At 33.6% G+C, this 18,715-nt stretch overlaps 1 protein-coding gene across 1 annotated transcript; it reads left to right on the plus strand.

Annotated features, from left to right (window-relative positions):
- Nucleotides 1–11,915: 11,915 nt before the first annotated feature.
- LOC114292017 (uncharacterized) lies at nt 11,916–12,871 on the plus strand. The gene is made up of 3 exons (XM_082876408.1): nt 11,916–12,089; nt 12,197–12,298; nt 12,401–12,871. The coding sequence occupies exons 1-3, from the start codon at nt 12,030–12,032 to the stop codon at nt 12,869–12,871; spliced, it is 633 nt and encodes a 210-aa protein (XP_082732534.1). The 5' UTR covers nt 11,916–12,029.
- The last annotated feature ends 5,844 nt before the right edge of the window (nt 12,872–18,715 follow it).

Below are 18,715 nucleotides of genomic sequence, written 5' to 3' on the forward strand. Positions count from 1 at the left end.
GTTTTCTTAAGAACTAATTAGTTTTTTTTTTGTTTGAGAAAGTTGTATTTATTTGATTTGGTGTCATTTAAGTTTAAGTAAACTAGCATAATTACCTGTGTTGTGCACATGTATAAATAAACAATCAAAAACTAATTTTTAAAATTAAATAATAATCTAAAAAATTTATCTGAAATATTTAGTAAAGATAATTTAGAATCAATTAAATTTTATTTATTTTTTTTAACACAATTACATATAAGAGAATTTTTTTTAATTATTCTTATGTCATTAATTGTGTGCTCTAAGTTCTTAATAACAAATACATGTCATAATTTAATTGGTAAAAATTAAAAAATAAATCACAAAAATTATTTTTATGATAAAATATAAATACATTTCGTCTTATCAGTTTCGTAAATTTAATTTATCATATGATAGTGATAAATTACATTTGTCAATATATTAATTTTTTCCATTTTTCGTAAAGTCTAAAAATTTGTCTACCATCAAAATTATAATTTATCTTATGTTATAGGATTTACATAAAAATAGATTAGAATTCATTTGTGATATTAAATTTAGGTTTAACATGAGATTTACGCCAACTTGTCTTTTACCTAATCATTAAAAATTATCTTTATCTATTCCCAACTTATATGAATCATTTGACCTATCTATTTATTAAATTAGTAAATAGATATTTGTAAGTATTTTTTATAATAATTAAAAAAATTTGAACTTAGTTTTTTTTTATTTAAAAAAACTATATATTTATGTTTAAAACAATTAAATGAATAGTTTTATATATTTATGGATGAAAAAATTATCTAAGATAGAGTCACCCTAAATTGTAGGACATATTCTAGTCCTAATAAATTTAAATTTTATCATAGCTTATCAATTCGTGATTGATATGAGCAAATTTGGGGGGTTTTAATATTGAATTAAACACTAAAAAGTAGTTAAGAAAATTTAGTTCAAGCCAATTTTTTTGTCAATAATTCTTGATTTAAGCCTACTCCTTGGAGAATCGTCTAGTTCATGTCCAATCCATGAGTTAGTAGACTCACCTATTTATTTAATTTTTAATTAGTAAATATATATTTTTTAAAAAAATTATAATAAAAATAGGAATTTTGTACATATTTGTTTGGTATATTTATTAACAATTTAAAAATTAATTAAGAAATTATGTAGTTATTCTTAAAAGAATAAATTACATTGGTAGTCCTTATATTTTAACTCTTGTGTTATTTTTGTCCTTGCAATTTTAATTTGCTCGATTTTGATCCTGAATTTATAATTTTGTCTCAATTTGGTCCAATTATTATAATTGCTAGTGTTATTTTTCATTGAAAATACACACGAGTAGCATCTGTTATAATTAGATAAAATTATAAATTTGTTTAACTCAGTAAGCTAATGTCAACCAACTCAATAACTACTTTGTTTTAAAAACATTAACCAACATTATCAATTGGACCAAATTAATACAAAATCGAAAATTAATGGTCAAAATCAAGCTAATTAAATTATAGAGATCAAATTGACACAAGAGACAAAATGCGGGGACTATCAATATAATTTACCCTTCATAAAATATGTCTAATTTGAAAAACTATTTAAGACTATATCAGGCTAGAACTTGAATAAAAAATGGATGGCTTATTAAAAATATTTAATAATTATAAATTTAAATTTGTTCAATTTTCATTTAATTTTTTTCGTAATAGAATTAGGTTGTTTGATAATTATAATTTATAGTTCCAATTTTTTTTTTGTATTATTTAAAAATATTTTAAAATTATATATAATTATAATTTCTTTTGGAACTTTCCTTTTTAATCTCAAATTAGTTATAACTTGAATTATATATAATTTATTTTTGAGTTCTCATCTACAGACACTAACACTAACACTAACAATAAACATAAATTGTTTTTTGAACATTGTAAAAAATAAATAAAGAAATATATTATCAATAATAATAATAACAAAACATATTTTTATTTATTATGTGACATCTCACCACTACATCGATAATAGACATTAATAATAAAACTCATTACAATAATACAGTAATAATATATCAGATAATAAATAACATGTGATCACAATAAGTTTTTATAATTATACAAAAGTACCCAAAATGAAATATAAAAAAATAATATATGATCCATATTCAATTTTTATATAGTAAAATTCACACTTAATCTCAACCATACATTAATTTTCTAAATTAATTCATTACCCAAACTATCTACTATTCTTTTAAGTAATATTCACCTTTTCAAAACTCACATAAACAATACTCTGACCGAGCTCACCATCATCCTTGTTGTTGCTATGCTCACCACCTCCACTAGCCACTATCACTACAACAAACTGCACATTTGGCGACTAAAATTGGCGACCAAACCAATTTTAGTCGCCAAAAACAGGGTGTTCGGCGACCAAAATTAGCTACCAAAGTGTTTTAGTCGCCACATAGTGTTATTGGCGACTAAATTGTTTTTAGTCGCTGTTTTGAACCACTTTACGCTACCAAAGTTCAATTTGGTCGCCGTATGATAACATTTCGCGACAAAACTTTTTGTCGCCAAAAAATTGGGAGAATTTTTTATGCTTTTTGGCGACCAAAACAAATATTTAGTCGCTAAAGTTTCCAAATTTTTTTTAGAGGGAAACTCATTAATATTGGTGCCTACATTTAACAAAGGATTATTTTTCTTCTGTTTGACACACACCATACAGAGCACTCGATACCAAAGCTCTGCGCCGCTGGCCACCGTCGTTCATCACCGGCGCTCGCGACCACGAACATTGCAGTCCGGCCCACCACTGATTACAGGTATTTCTCTCTCCCTCTGTATCGATCTGTCTCTGTCTGTTTGTATCTCTCTCCCTCTCCATCCCCGTGGCTCACGCGTTCTGAGGGTTTTGAAATGTTTTTGTTTTCCATTTTCTGTCGATTTCGTAATCAAAGCTCTGATTAAGTTAGGGCTTTTTCTGATTACAGGTATTTAGGGCTTTTTCTGATTTCGTGAGGTTGGAGAAAGAGGTCGTGAGGAAAAACACTATATAATTCATAGTCAACCAAATCAGTGAAAGTGTTTTTGTAAAACAATTTGCTTTCTGATTAAGTTTTCTACTTCTTTTCTCCCCCCCCCCTTCTGTATCATCCCCACTTCTCTGTATCCCTTTCTGCAAATCATCTGTTTGTCAAAGTATTCTAGTTTTTGGGTTTGTTTTTGTGTTTCAGAAAATAAAAAAAACAAACTTCAGTGGTATTTCTCGAAAGCCAGGTGTTTTCACAATAGAGATCAATTTTATTTTTATTTTTTATTTTTTGTTTTTGTTTTCTTTGTTTCATCAAATCACCTGCGAGGGTAGTTTTTTTTGTATCCCCCTCCAGGTTGGTTCTTTTACATCTTGGACTAAAGAGGCTTATCTATTTTCAATCCTCTTTATTAGGTTTTTTCGGTATGGGTATACACTGATTACAATCCATCACTCTTGAATTCCAATGCTACTTGTGGATGGGTATACACAGAGCATGTATGGCGTTTCTATAATTTGACAAGTATTGAAGTTTTATTGCTGATTTTCTTGTCCTACATTGGTTTGAACAAACTCATCTAATTTGGAGTATAGATTAGTCGCTCAAATTGTTTATAAATATAAATTTTGCTTCCATACACAAATCAATTCAATATTCTGAGAGGCAAGTCAATTTCTTAACCTGGGATTTTTCATCTTTCTGTATTTTTATTTATTCATTTATTTTTTGAGCAGATGGGCAATGTTTGGTTTTGCTGTTGGGATGCTAACAGAGTATGCAAATGGCTCAGTCTTCCTTGATCAAGTAAAATTCTTCTCTCCAATTTCGGGATTGTAGACTTGGAGTAACTTATCTGTTTGATTTCCAATGCTACAAATACGTACTCTCTGTTACATGTAATTTCTGTAGTTAAATCCAATGTTTCATCTGCCGCTTTTTTTGAGTAAATTTTCAATTTTCATTTGTTTGAATCACTTAATTATCTGTATTCTCACTATTTACATGAATTTCAAAAAACACAAATTTGTTGTGTATAATTTGATTTTGAGTTGTGTATACTTTGTATGAGATTCTAGCTCACCAAAATTGCATCCTAACCTTTTGGTTGTTGGTACATAATCAAAGATTCAAAAGTGCAATCCACAATCCAATACCTTGTCACCATGAAGAGTTTTTTCTGCTCTAGTTTTAACAGAAACTAGTGGTCCAGATTTTGAGTTATGTTTTCTTTTTTGTTCTCTGTCTATTTATTATTACACACCCCTAATTCTTCTTTGAACAAAAAGAGAGCATTTTTGTATTCAAGTTTCCTAAGGGTCAAACTCACCAGACACTCCAAAAAGACTGGTAAGTCTATCATCATACAGTTAAATGATGGAGTACAATTATTATTGTAAAGTGTCCATCTATGTTTTACACCATGTAGTAAATGTCTAATATTTTTCTTGAATTTTAAAAGGATTTTGCTACTGATTGGAACAAATATATAGAATTGAGTATAATGTTTGTTAAATATAAATTATATGTCTCCCTGTAAGATGACTTCACATAGAATTGTTCATGTATGTCACATTAGCGTATGCATACATGCCGAGTTACTACTGAAATTAGCCAACCATATGCAGCTGAGAAATAGGCATAACATCCCGATCTGTCATTACTATTTCGGTAAACATCAACAAGCAATGCTAATCGAACCCTTAAACTTACTTAAGCTCCCTTCCATTACAGAGTATTTTTCCAAGTTCCCGTCCATTCCCAGGTTCATCTTTGGTTGATGTGTACTATTCCAATAATGGACAAGAGTTGGATGATGATACAAGATCAGCTAAAAAGTAAAGAGTATCTAGAGGGTGTTCAGTCATTTATTGAGTTCGCTACAAAGAGTTTAGGGCCGCAGGATGAAATCCGTTGTCCTTGTGTTGATTGCTTGAACGGCACAAAATTTAGTCGACACATTGTACGGTTGCACTTGATTCGAAGAGGAATCACAATTTCTTATCGAACTTGGGTGCACCATGGGGAACATGCTCCCATGTTTCGTGATCATCCTAGTATGCGAAACAATGATACTGAAACCAATGAACCTGGAATGACTGACAATCACGAAAATGTGGATGAACTTCCTACCATGTTAGAAGAGATTTACATGAGTGGTCTCATGGATGATAAAATCGACGAAGAACGTACTAGTTCGGAGAGGCACAATTTGTTGAAGTTCATGAAGTTGTTCGATGATGCTCAACGCAAAGTATATCCAGACTGTGAAAAGTTCTCCATCTTGTCCTTCGTAATTAAGATGCTTCATTTGAAGGTGTACAATAAATGGAGCAACAAATCTTTCGACATGGTTATGCAAGTTTTCAAAGACATTCTACCAAACTGTGATGAAACTGTTCCATGGACTCTTTATGAGGCAAAAAAGTTCTTACGTGAATTGGGTTTGGGATATGAGGCCATTCATTCATGCAAAAACGATTGTACTCTATTTTGGAAGGACAACGCCACATTGGAGAATTGCCCTACATGTACGGAGTGTAGATACAAGTTGAACGACAAGACGGGTAAAAAAATTCCACACAAAATACTGAGGTACTTTCCTTTGACACCGAGGTTGAAGAGATTGTACATGTCAAAAAAAATAGCCGCATTTATGAGATGGCACAAAGATAAGCATGTGGATGATGGAGTACTACGACATCCAGCTGATGGTGAGGCATGGAAGGATTTTGATAGGTTGCATCCTACGTTCTCTGCGGATCCTCGGAATGTAAGACTAGGGCTTGCTACAGATGGTTTCAATCCATTCGGAAATATGAGTACATCGTACAGTATGTGGCCCGAAATCTTAATGCCTTACAATCTACCCCCATGGAAGTGTATGAAAGATCCATTTGTCATGCTGTCATTGCTTATTCCAGGACGATCTGCACCTGGAAGAGACATCGATATTTATTTGCAACCATTAGTAGAAGAGTTAACTACTTTGTGGGAGCATGGTGTGCAAACATATGATGCCTTAAATGGCCAAATATTTACAATGCATGCAGCAGTCATGTGGACCATCAATGACTTCCCCGCATATGGTTCCTTGTCTGGTTGGAGTACAAAAGGTTACTTGGCCTGCCCTAATTGCAACATGGATGCTTCATCTCAGAGTTTGCGAAGTAAGATAGGGTATATGGGTGCTCGGTGGTACTTAGCGTGATAAGCTAATGGACCTAATGCCTTAGTGAACACATATTCGGGATGCATTGCTAATGGCGTCCGATTCCATACTATCAACCGTGATAACCGTCGTAAATGTCAAAATAGTGGGTTGGTAGTGGAAGGCGACCACGAAGGCCGATTGATAAAGTTCTACGGCTACCTTTGTAAAGTGTGGGAACTGACATATTTGTTTGGACATCGGGTTGTTTTGTTCCAATGTGAATGGTATAACACCGGTAGTAGTCGAACTTTGCGTGTCGAACCACATGTGACAACTGTTGATGTAAGAAGTCGATGGTATAAAGATGACTCGTTTGTGTTCCCAAGCCAAGTTCAACAAGTTTTCTATGTTCCTGATACGAATTTAGGGCCGAATTGGCGAGTCGTAGAAAAGTTTCAACATCGACGACTTTGGGATGTGCCAGAGCTAGATGTGCCAGAATTTGATGACGTGTTACAAGAAGATGAGACCACTACTGTTGTACCAACTGACCCTATTGATGAAGATGCTGTTTTGCGTCGGAATGACATTGAACCTGAAATAATTTCAATGGAAGTTTCGCATACCAAAAAGCGTGTACAACCCGAGGGTGTTATGGATGATGCTTTCATCTGTGATGACGATGATGAACTAACAATCGCGGGTGATGACGAATAAGAAGATGAGATAGAAACTGATTTTGATACAAATACGGACCTAGAGTTTTAACTCACTTTGTGGTAAAATTACTTTATGTGTTCTCTAAGTACATTGTTGATGAACTTTGTTTGTTTGTCCGACTTGTTTTGTTGATGTGATTGGGGGCTTTAAGCGATCTTGTTAGAATTTGCCAAGAAAAAATGAAGAACCTAGCTTTGAGCTCGCTGAAGATCCTGCTCCAACTGAGAGAGCTTTATCCTACTTGACTCTAGCTGCTGTACATAGGCCTATATATATATATATATATAATTATTATTCAAATGGGTATTTCAAATGGGTATTTTATAAAATCATCATAACCACCCTAAAATTATTCAAATGACTTCTTCATTCTTTGTTTATTCAGTAAATTAGTTTTAAAAGACTAATTGTGTCTTGTTTCTTCTTTTTGTTCTTGTTCTTCTTCATCTTCTTCTTCTTCTTGTTTGGACCCCAATTTCCCAACTACATTCATATTCTATGGACTTAATACCCTTGTAATTAACTTCCTATACGATTTGTATGAACTTTGGCAGAAAATTGAAAAGCAAATTCATAGTGAAGTCAGATTTATGTATGTTTGCTGCTGTTTACTCATCTGCTGGCAGATTTACTGAAGCAAATTCATAGTGAATCATAGTGAATCTGCTAGTTAATCTTGATAAGTTTTTTTGCTCTGTCTCTGGCTGCTGTCGCTGGTTGTTAATCTTGTCAATCTGCTGGTTGCTTAATCTGCTAGTTGCTTAATCTGCTGGTTAATCTGAGTTGGGATGTTTGTATTCATGGTTAATCTGCTGGTTACTTAATACAAGGCTCCAACTACTGTGATTGGTTGTCGAAGAAACAATGACATTTAAACATCCAATGATGTTTGGATATTTATGTATGTGAGGTTCATGTAAATGTATGTAAATGACGTATGTGAGCTTTATATAAATGTATGTAAATGATGTATGTGACATTTATTACTCATGTCATTTTGTTATTTTTTTATGTAGGTACCATGGTTCCTGGAATCAAGACGGGGCGGCGGAAGACAGCAACAAGTGACAACGTATTATCAGGCTCTGAAGCAAGTCCAACAGTTATTGGCACCCCGTTGACGTTATCTGATGAGACACTGCCACCAGATGATACACAAACAGTGGTGGAGGAGACGCAGCCAGGTGGCGTGGGTAAGAGCATTGAACTTAGTTCTTTACAAATTATTTTTTCCTTTTTTCTGGGGTGCATAAGTCAGGTCTTTAAGGCAATGAAAACCACATAAACAGGAAGACAAACAAAGAAAATGTGAATGCCTTGTTAACCTGATTGGTAAGGAATGCCTTTGTTAATTTGTAGGTTAATCTGTTTGTTAATCTTGGTAGTCAATGTGAATGCCTTAGTTGGATTGAGGGATGTTTGAAACATCATATCAACATCTTGAGGTGATAGTTCAAAAATATTGAATACTTACTCTAATCAATATTTGCCAACGTTTTTTTTCAGATTGACTTAACATGAGTAAATATCAATATTTGCTAGCAGCTACTACAAGATTTGTTCAATATGATTTGTATTTGTTGTTTTTTTGCTGCCAAGTAGGATGTTAACAGAATAGTAAGTGCGAGTGTATGAAGACCTAGTAGTCAATAACTGTTAGTGTAATACCAATTATAGCTACCAGAAAAATGAAGTCATGGAATCTAATTTTCCACATGAGGTCGATCACTTTTTCAAAAACAGGGGTCAGGATGATGCTACACATACGGAGACAGATGAAAATGGAGATGAAGGTAGTGGAAGGTGGTAAATCTGCAGAGAAGGATGACGAGGATGATGTGGCAAAAAGTGTTGAAGGGTCAATTAATGGAAATCACACAGTGGAAGGATTGTCAGATGATGTAGATGGAGGTAATGATTGTATGCCTGGTTCAGTGGTTAAAGAAACTGAGTGTGCTCTAGGGAAACTGAGTGTGCTCTAGGGAAACCAAACGTTGGGGGCTGCACTAATGAAATAGGGGTGGTGCAGGTGGTCTGTTCAAGAATAGTGGAGAATGGGGGGTCTCAAGAGGTCGATGATCAGATTTGCACTATTGGCTATATGAATAGTTTGAATGGATTAGAGTGTGGCAGGCCCAATATCAATTTAGAAGTTGTGTTAAATGGAGCCCAATTTGAGCCTATGACTAATAGGCCAAGGAGGGTGGTTAATTCAAATTTGAGTGACTGTATAGCCCAGTACAAGGCTTTGTCTACAGTGGAGAACTCAGCCTTCAAGGATAAACAACAGAGGGATGGCCCATTGCAGAGGGCTACTGCTAGAACAATGAGAAAGGACGATCTAAAGATGAAAGGCATTGAACAGAGGAAAGGAAGAAGGAGGAAGGGTGCACATTCAAACCAGAATGGGCTGTTATTTAATAATTTTCTAAAAAATAGGGCAATACTTAGAGCGGCAGCAGCAACCATATTGTTATCAGTGTCTCAAAGTAGCAATTCAAAAAATACAAGAAAGTTGCTTAATGAAGCGTAAGCAACGATTGAGATGGTGAAATTATTAGGGTTAAACAGTGAAGAGAAAGAAGATGAAATGGTGAGAAGAATAGTTGAGTTTGAGGAAAAAGATTTGGAAAAAGTTGAAGGGAGGGGTGAGATGGCTTAAGCTGTTGGGATCATAAAGGAGAGTAGGAGCTGTGATGTTGGTGTTAATGAAGATTTGTTGGTTTTATTGCAGCTGGGGTTTTTCATGGGCTGAGGGGGCTGCTTTCTGCCTGCTATCACTGTTCTGGATCTGTGTTGGAGTGCTGGTGGTGATTTTCTGGTGTTTGATCTTGATCAGTATAATGGGTTGGGTTGTAATGTGGAGTCTGCTACGTCTTGCTGCTGCTGTTGGTTGATCTTGATCAGTGCTGGTGTTTGCTGCTGCTGTTGTGGAGTCTGCAATGGCCTGCTGTGCAGGCCTGGTGTCTGCTTTTTCTTCATTAATAAATTTCCTTTTCTTGGCTGCTTAAAAGAAAATAAAAATATGAACTGTGGAAAAACAAAATTCATTACAGAAATATATGGCTCCCAACTGAGTCATGATATAGTTATGGATTATCATGCATGAGTTGGAAAGAAAGAAAAACTAGACATTATAGTTATTTTTGGTTTGACCTTTGTGCCTGAATAGGACAATTTCACAAAGTTATAGTAATTTAATCTGATTCTCAATTTTTGAACTCATGTCTAATTAAACAATCAACAAGGCAATTGCTATCCTCTGGAAATTTATTGAATCCGTGACGATTTTTGGGGATTGATCCCTTCCCAAGAAGGATCAGTTGACAAATTGGTTTTGAGACCAATTCTAACTCTATTTCTAACTTTGCTGGTGCTGCGTATTGTCTGCTACTACATGGTCCTCTCAGCTTTCAGTCGATTGGTCCTCTGTGTCTTTGTCCTGTCAGTAGTTTGGTTTGTGTTAGCTTGTTGTTTGCTATCTAATGTCTGCTCCTGATTTGTTTGTATCAGAGTTAAAGTTGTGCAGTAGGGGTGTTGGCACTATGCCTCAGAGCTGTTTGGTCTGTTTTGATGCTGGATTGGTAAAGTTCTGAGCATAGAACTTTGTTTGGTCTGTTTGGGAAATGTATAAAGAGGTGACTGAAGCAGGAGATCGGATCTGCTAAGGGAGTGTTAATCTGCTGTGCTGGGCACTATGCCTCAGAGCTTGCATAACAAATTTTTGTTAACCATAAGAATGGTCCTAGGATGACTACTTAAACCTCAGAGGTTTTAGCAATTATGTACTGCAATATCTGCTGAATTTAAAAAAAAAAAAAAACTAACAAGAACTTCCAACCTGATCATATGCAATATCTGCTGAATTTCATCATCACATTTCAACAATTATGTACAGCATTAGGGAATGTGTAGTGTCTACTAACTGTACACGGGTGGTCATTACGAACAATATTTGAACTGGTACAATTATATGAAGTGACGTTCAAGGTATGATTATATAATGCGACCTAGACCTATGACTCTAGCTAAAGTCTTATGTCGGCTATTACTTTAGGCTAGCAATCAGGAAAATCAGATGATTTTGGAACACTGTGTTCCCAACTAGGCTGCATAATTTTTAACAAAGGCACTCTGTGTTCCCAAGTAAGGCACACTGTTTAAACATATGTTTTTAAACATAAAGTTCATTGATTTAGTTGAGTTCTAAACTTAAAAGAAACCAAGGGTTGTACACTTGTAATTAACGATATTAGTTTGATAGTCAGTTATTGTCTTCGCTGTAATTAAGATGGTTATATGTGTTTATGTATTTTTTTTTTTTTTAAATTGAAGCAACAAGCAATACTCGAACATCTTTCCTTAAATCTGTTTGTAATTTGTGGCGTGCTTCCCCTTTTGTAGCAGGGCGAAAAAGATCAACTCGTGTACGAGGACGTACATTGGGCAAAGGAGTGCAAAAAAGAATAGACAGGAAAAAAGGAGAGAAATTACATGTGTATGTCAATCGGGTGTTGAACGCAATCACAGGAGGGAATGCAACCCCAGCGACGAATGAGTTGGGATTGCAAATTAGACGGTTGTGCCCTCTTCAGAGCGTGAAGTCATGGAGGAAAATCAATGAAAGTACCAAAGATGCGGTCATCCAAGTGGTGCTAGTATGAGATTTATCTTCCCATAATGTCGTTATTAAGTTATTTGTAATTGCTTAAATTAATTGATGTACTAATTGTCTTATTATGTTTGTAGGACAAGTTTGTTATCGGGGATGATTTTGATAATGATGAACAAGCTCAACAAATTCTTGATAGAAAGGCATATTTGCTATACAAGGATTGGAGGTACAATCTAAAGCAAGAGTTCCTCGAACTTGAGGAAAAGGGTGTTGATGACCCGTATAGTCATCCGCCTAGTGGAGTGAGCTTGGATGACTGGAGATATCTTATTGATGTTGCTTGGAAAGATGAATCGCACTTGGTAACAAATTAATTAGAAACCCCATTCTTGAAATTCATTGATGTGAATATCAATAAAAATTCTAACAAAATTGGTTTATATTTGTAATTTTTTTTTTCTTGTTAGAAACGTTCTAAAGCTGGTAAAGCAAATAGGGGTATGCTCCCCTACAATCATACAAGTGGATCGCCATCATTTCCTATAGCAATGTCGCTTATGGTGAGAAGTAGTTATTTGTTTAGTAATATAATGGATGATTGATTCTTCTTCATTTTGAATATTACTATGTACTACTTCATCAATGGAAATTTTTTCAAACATAATAGGCAAATGAGGATGGAGAAATAGATTTCCCTGAATTTTATAAGAAATCACACAAGTCCAAGAAGACGGGAGACTGGATTGACCCCAAATGTGGTGAGCTACATGTGAGTATTGAATGTTGAATCCAATTTTGTTGTATATCAATTACTAAAGTTGTTTTCAATTCCTTCAACTATCTTGACTTTCTTATTTTTTTGCCATGATAGGATGATATGGTCAATCTACAAGTCGTAGCCACCGATGCGGGGTTGCCATTGACCCACGAAGAACTATCAAGGCAAGTGCTCGGGGCCAAAAAAAATTACTTGCGTGGATGTGGGATAGGCCCACAACCCTCTTCAGTAGCTTCCAATGTGGCACGAGCACGTGATAAACATATGGAGTCAATGAGAGCGGAATTGGAGGCTCTTCGTGAGGAGCGTGAAAGAGATCACGAGGAGTTGCTGAAGGAGAAAGAGGAGCGGCAAAGAGATCACGAGGAGTTGCTAAAGGAGAAAGAGGAGCAGCAAAGAGATAGGGAGGAAATTATGAGGGAAAGAGAGGAGCTGACGAAACAAATTGAAGAGGAAAAAAAAGCACGGGAGGCACAACAAGTACAACTCAATCAATTGAACGACGTGGTGTCACGACTCACAACCCTCTTGCAGGGTTCAGATGGTCTTCCTACTATTCGGTAAACATAATTTTATTGATAAGCTAATGCAAGTTCTAGAAAATATGGATCATATTGGCATAGAATTGGTTTCTAAAGTTGGTATGCAAATTTTTTTTGTTTTGTGCTTCGAATAGGTTATAAGGCATAATGTGAGTAGACTTTGCAGCAGATGGACGGTAATCTGAAGTTCATAAGGTAACCACTTGATTTCAATGAAATATGAAGTTAGTTCCCTTTGGCATAATTTGATTTCCATAGGGTTGTAATCACTTGATGGCATAATCTGATTTCATAAGGTAACCACTTGATGGCATAATCTGATTTCCATAAGACAGCATGGAATTCCAACAAAATTAAAAAAAATATATATATAAACAAAAATGATGACCTTTTTTTTATGTGGAATTTACTTTTGTTTTTTATGTGAACTGACTCCGTCCAAGTCCATGCTGGCAAATAGTTGGCTATAGTCTGAATAACAAAATTCTTCGTATTCTTCAGTAGAAGTTAACATTTGTCATGTCAAGACAGCCTGTTCTACGGGCAGACTTATGAGTATCTGTTCATGTCAACAAACATCCAGACGCTAGAATAACTATCTTACCACGGCATTGAGCTGGAGGAATGAATTTATAAATGTTCTAATTAAGTGCCATATGAGCAATTTCACTTCTCAATTTATTCAACCAACTCAGATGACAGCTACGCTGGGAGTTGGCGTCAAAAACGCCGTAAACGTAGCCGAAAAAACTCAGTTTATTACAAGGGACACAACTAGTTAAATTGGCAGGTCTGTTTGCTTGCATAACACAATTTTGTTAGAGATGTCTTGCCACATATCTAAAAACTATTCAGCAAGTCTGGATTGTCTCGAGACTTACTTCAAACCAAACCATTAATGTGACTAAAAACTTTATGTGTGCATCAATGTTGATCCATCTTTATTAACTAGTTAAAAAGATAAAAGATAATACGTTTGGTGTGTTTGGTGATTCTTCATTTGTTGAGAGTACTAGGTAAACAATAATACCTAGATTCTTGGGACTACTAGGTAAACAATAATACATAGATTCTTGGTACTACATAGTTATCAGTAGTTATTACTTCTGGAAGAATAAAAGATCTTTGTTACAGCTGAAACAAAAGCACAAATAAAGAAGTTTCAGACCATAACAATACAATCTGAAATTCATATGAGCCTTCTTCGTAAGTCAACCAACCCAACCAAATTTGACAAAGGTATATGGTCATTACACTAGCCTATAGCTGATACAACTATATATTACCTGCAAAAATCGTCAAATAGTATCCAAATGAACCATATGGATGTGAAACTTCTCCAAGATTCCGAATTCTGGGGAATATCATCAGTTTGCAGCCTTCTCAGCTGGTATATGCAACACATGTTTAATATATACAGTGATAAATTACATTCATAGTGTATATGTTTTGGCCTTATATTATTTTGATCCTTATAATTTTAATGTACTCGATTTTGATCATGAATTTATGCTTTTGTGTTAGTTTAGTCTAATTGATAACAACCGTGTGACGATCCTGACATGTATATTATTTTATTCAGAGAATTTGCCTAATTATGTGTTTAAATTTTGTGCATATATGTTTGCTTATGGAATTTTGTTAGAACATTTACTTAAGTATACTTTTTGTTGAGAATTTTTGTTTACAATGGAACTAATGGGTGACATTTTTTTTGTGTAGATGGCTTTTGGCATTGACATGTGGATCTTCTATTTTTTTTGTCCGAAAGAAAATTCACATTTTTGCAAAGTTGGAAAGTTTTTTGTCGTCCCTAGCTTTTTGTGTGGAAATTGGATGAATCATACATATATTTTTTGGCGGGGTACATAGTAGTTTTGGAACTTGTGTTAATTGCTCTGGTGGTATGTATAGATTACCTTTTGTCGTGGTACATATTACCATGGTAATTTGTACCATGTCAAATGGTCATTACAATGCATAGTATAGTAACAATGTTTTGTGTATAGAGGACATTGTTTTGGTAACACAGTTGGAATGTATGACGTTAATATTTGTAATTGGAATATGTTAGTTGGTTTGTATATATAAGTTAACATTGTAAGGTATTATTTTTGGTTTGATGGTTGTGAGTGAAACATGCATTACGAAATAGGTGATAATTTACATATTGATTTGTTTGTATTATAGGTTATGGTGGATATGTTTGTATTATAGGTTGTGGTGGATATATACAGGTTTTGAAAAAAAATAAAAAATGATATTTTTGGTGACAAAAAAATTGGTAGCCAAAAAAAATAAATAAATCTTTTGCCGACTAAATATTTAGTAGCTAAAACGAATAGAAAATAGTTTTGGTGACTAATTGTTTTTGTAGCTAAAAACTGAAAACAGTTTTGGCTACTAAAGCCTGTAGTAGCTAAACTAGAAGAACCTTTCCCCGACAAAATCTTTAGTAGCTAAAAATGACACTATTGGCGACTATTAATTTTGTCGCTATATGTAATTGAACTTTTTGGCGACAACAGTTTAGTAGCCGAAGATGTGAGTTAATAGACTTGCTTCACCCTTTCGGCGACTAATATCTTAGTCGCTAATATGACTCATCAGCGACTAAAGTAGCGTTAGTCGGTAATAGCTTCTTCTTTTGCCTACTAAAAATTAGTCGGCATTATGTTGGATTTTTAGCGACTAAATCCTTGTTTGTCTCTAATTGCTGCCCCTTTTGGCTACTAACAGATTAGTCACCAATTCTGTTGGATTTTTAGCGACTAAAACAGATTTTAGTCGCCAATACCTTCGCTGACAATGTATCTGCGACAAAGCCAGCGACCAAAGTTTTTGGTCAGCAAATATTTTCGGCGACTAAAATCTAGGCTTTTGGCGACTAAAACATTAGTCGCCAAAAGTGTATTTTTTTGTAGTGTATGCAACTTTGGTATAGTTTTTTTATCCTTGCAAATTTAAAAAGACAACGTTGGGAAAATAAAAAGGTACCGTTAGAGTTTGAAAGAGTTAATAAAAAATATATAAAATGTGTGGTTTTAGTTTTTCTTATTTCATATATGGGTGATAATTTTTTTTTTAAATCCATAAATTATGGAACAGTATTCATTATTTAAAATTTTATTTATTGATGGGCAAGTCAATTAAATGTTTTTAATTTTTTACAAATAAAAAAAATTGAAAAATTTGTTTAAGAAATTAAAAAAAAGGCCAAATCATAAAAAACAATATAAGACGTCATATTCTATTAAAAAAACTCATAACTTTATTATCAATTTACATATATAAAAAATAATAATAATAACAATATAAAAAATACACAAACATCCACCAAAAAAATAAAAATAAATTTTCAAATTAACTTCCAAAACAAAGATAGTTAAACAGATATATATATATATATATATATTATCAATTTGGTTGGAAAAAAAAAAGTCATATAGAGAAAAAAAATACTCACACGAAAATAGAAATTTACAAAAAAAAAAAAAAAAAAAAACAAACAAACAAACAAACAAGTAAACAAACAAACAAACAAACAAATTTGAAATAAGTTTAGACTATTGATAAAGAGAGAGAGATTAGTATTTGCCTCATTACATTTGGAGAGGAGTTGGCTGGGGTGGAAAAAAAAAATCAAATATTGACTATTCTAAAAAGAGAATTGTATTGAATTTTTAATTTGATTGGGTTTTTAAAATTTTAGGATTTGTATTATTTTCGGAAAGGATGAGGTGGCTTACCATATTATTTTGAATTTTAAAATTTAAAATCATAGATAATTAATGCATTTATTGTTTCTTTATCTGAATTGTTTTGATCAATATTATTTTTGAAAAGAGTGAGGGTGACTTATCATATTGTTTTGAAATTTAAAATTCAAAATTATAGATAATTAGAGTTTTTTTTTTTTTTTTTTGACTTAAGGAACTAACCAATAGAGTTTTTTTTTTCCTTTAAAAATTAACAAATCAACAAAATTAGTTTGGGAGTTTGGAGCTCCCACAATCAATGTTCTTAAAAAGTCCCTTTTCCTTGTATATATAGATGTCATTTTGTGATTCATTTTTCTAATTTTTTGATTTGTTTTTGAGATGGGAATGGAAAAGTGAGGTATGGAAGATTCTTTTAGGGGATTGATTTTTTTGTGTGGTTTTCTAGTGTTACATTGGAGTGTTGTTATATTAGAGTGTTACATTTGAAAAAAGTACACTAAAGAATTTTTGTGTGTTACATTGATTGGAATGTTACGTTTGACAAAAATACATTAAGAATTTTTTTTTTAAATGTTACATTGTCACGTCTGAGAAAAGAGGAGTTCTTTTAGTGTGTTATATTAGAGTGTTACAACTGGAAAAATATATTAAAGAGTTTTTGTGTGTTACATTGATTAGAGTATTACATTGAAAAAATTACGCTAAAGAGTTTTTTTTTTGAAATGTTATGTTGTTACGTTTGAAAAAAGTACATTAATGAGTTTTTTAGTATGTTACATTGGAGTGTTACGTTTGGAAAAAGCATACTAAGGAGTTTTTGTGTGTTACATTGATTGTAGTATTACATTAGGAAAAAAGTACACTAAGGAGTTTCTTTCTTTCTTTTTTTTTTTTTTTTTTTTTTCAAATGCTACGTTATTACGTTTGAAAAAAGTATACTAAAAAGTTTTTTAGTATGTTACATTGGAATGTTACATTTTTTGAGCGTTACGTTTGAAAAAATATATTAATGAAATTTTTTTTTTTTTGAAGTGTTGTGTTAAGTAATTTGAACATTATGATAAAACCCATGTTTGTCTCTCAACACATAATACACACGCATTTATGCTTAGCGCTTTATGTAATTCATACTAGAATGACACCTTTGGGTTTATACGGAAAAAAAAAAAATCAAACAGTTCATAAAATCACTATTTAAAATTTATTAATGCTCCATCTGAAAAAAAAAATAATTTATAAATGCATTTAACATTACTACTGCCTCCTACCAGGATACAGGACTCCGGTATTGGAGTCCCGCATTGACCAATGAAACCCCAGATTTTGACTTAACAAAACAAAGCCTACGAGATTTCAAATTTTGAATTTTTGAAATCCTCACTCACAATGCTATAGAGACTAATCCAAAAATTCAAATTCTTTAGAAAATTCTCGCTATTTCAATTTCTACATGGAGAAGTCATGAGATATCTATTACATAGTATAGCAATTCCGGTTTTGACCCGTCTCTTGTTGTATTTCACACTCGGGTTGTTTGGTTTTGAATGATGTTTTACACCTTGTTTCCTTTGTCTTCCCTCTATTTTGATTTTCGGATTGAAATTTTGTGTGTTTGGAACAAGTTGGTTGCTTGTTTTTCCAAACCTTTGTTGCCCAGATTTTGGCTCTTCCGCTCGAGCGGGCATTTTTGCGCTCGAGCAGGCTTCACAAATTTTGCTCCTCCACTCGAGCGGCCTTTCTTGCACTTGAGCGAGATTTGACGACTTTCAGTATTTTTGTCAAACCTGCAAATACTAGGAGGATCCATTTGACGCTCAAGCGGCGTTTCCTATGCACGAGCGGCCCTTCTTGCGCTCGAGCGAAACAAATCTTTGTGTCTGACGCTCGAGCATGAAACTCTCCGCTTGAGCGGACTACACGTATATCAGATCACGAAAAGCACTTTTTACATTACTTTTTCAGATCTATCCATCTAAAAACACTAAAGTGAGACCCTCTCTCTCTGAAATACTTGCTCTCTCTAGATTTCCACCTAGATCTAGTGGTCTCTCAACCCTTGTGCCTTCACTAAAAAGGTAGAGCTCCTCAAGCTCTTCACTTTGATCTGAGTAGAAGTTGATTTTGTCATTTTTGAAGTTCCATCC

The sequence above is a fragment of the Camellia sinensis genome, chromosome 6 (assembly GCF_055761805.1).
Source record: "Camellia sinensis isolate YWXY chromosome 6, ASM5576180v1, whole genome shotgun sequence".
Classification (NCBI taxonomy): domain Eukaryota; kingdom Viridiplantae; phylum Streptophyta; class Magnoliopsida; order Ericales; family Theaceae; genus Camellia; species Camellia sinensis.

Coding starts and splice junctions, on each gene's coding strand:
- LOC114292017 (XM_082876408.1), top strand. CDS start 12,030: ATGCTCCCCTACAATCATACAAGTGGATCGCCATCATTTCCTATAGCA. Junction 12,090..12,196: donor CTATAGCAATGTCGCTTATG/GTGAGAAGTAGT, acceptor CAAACATAATAG/GCAAATGAGGATGGAGAAAT. Junction 12,299..12,400: donor CCAAATGTGGTGAGCTACAT/GTGAGTATTGAA, acceptor TTGCCATGATAG/GATGATATGGTCAATCTACA.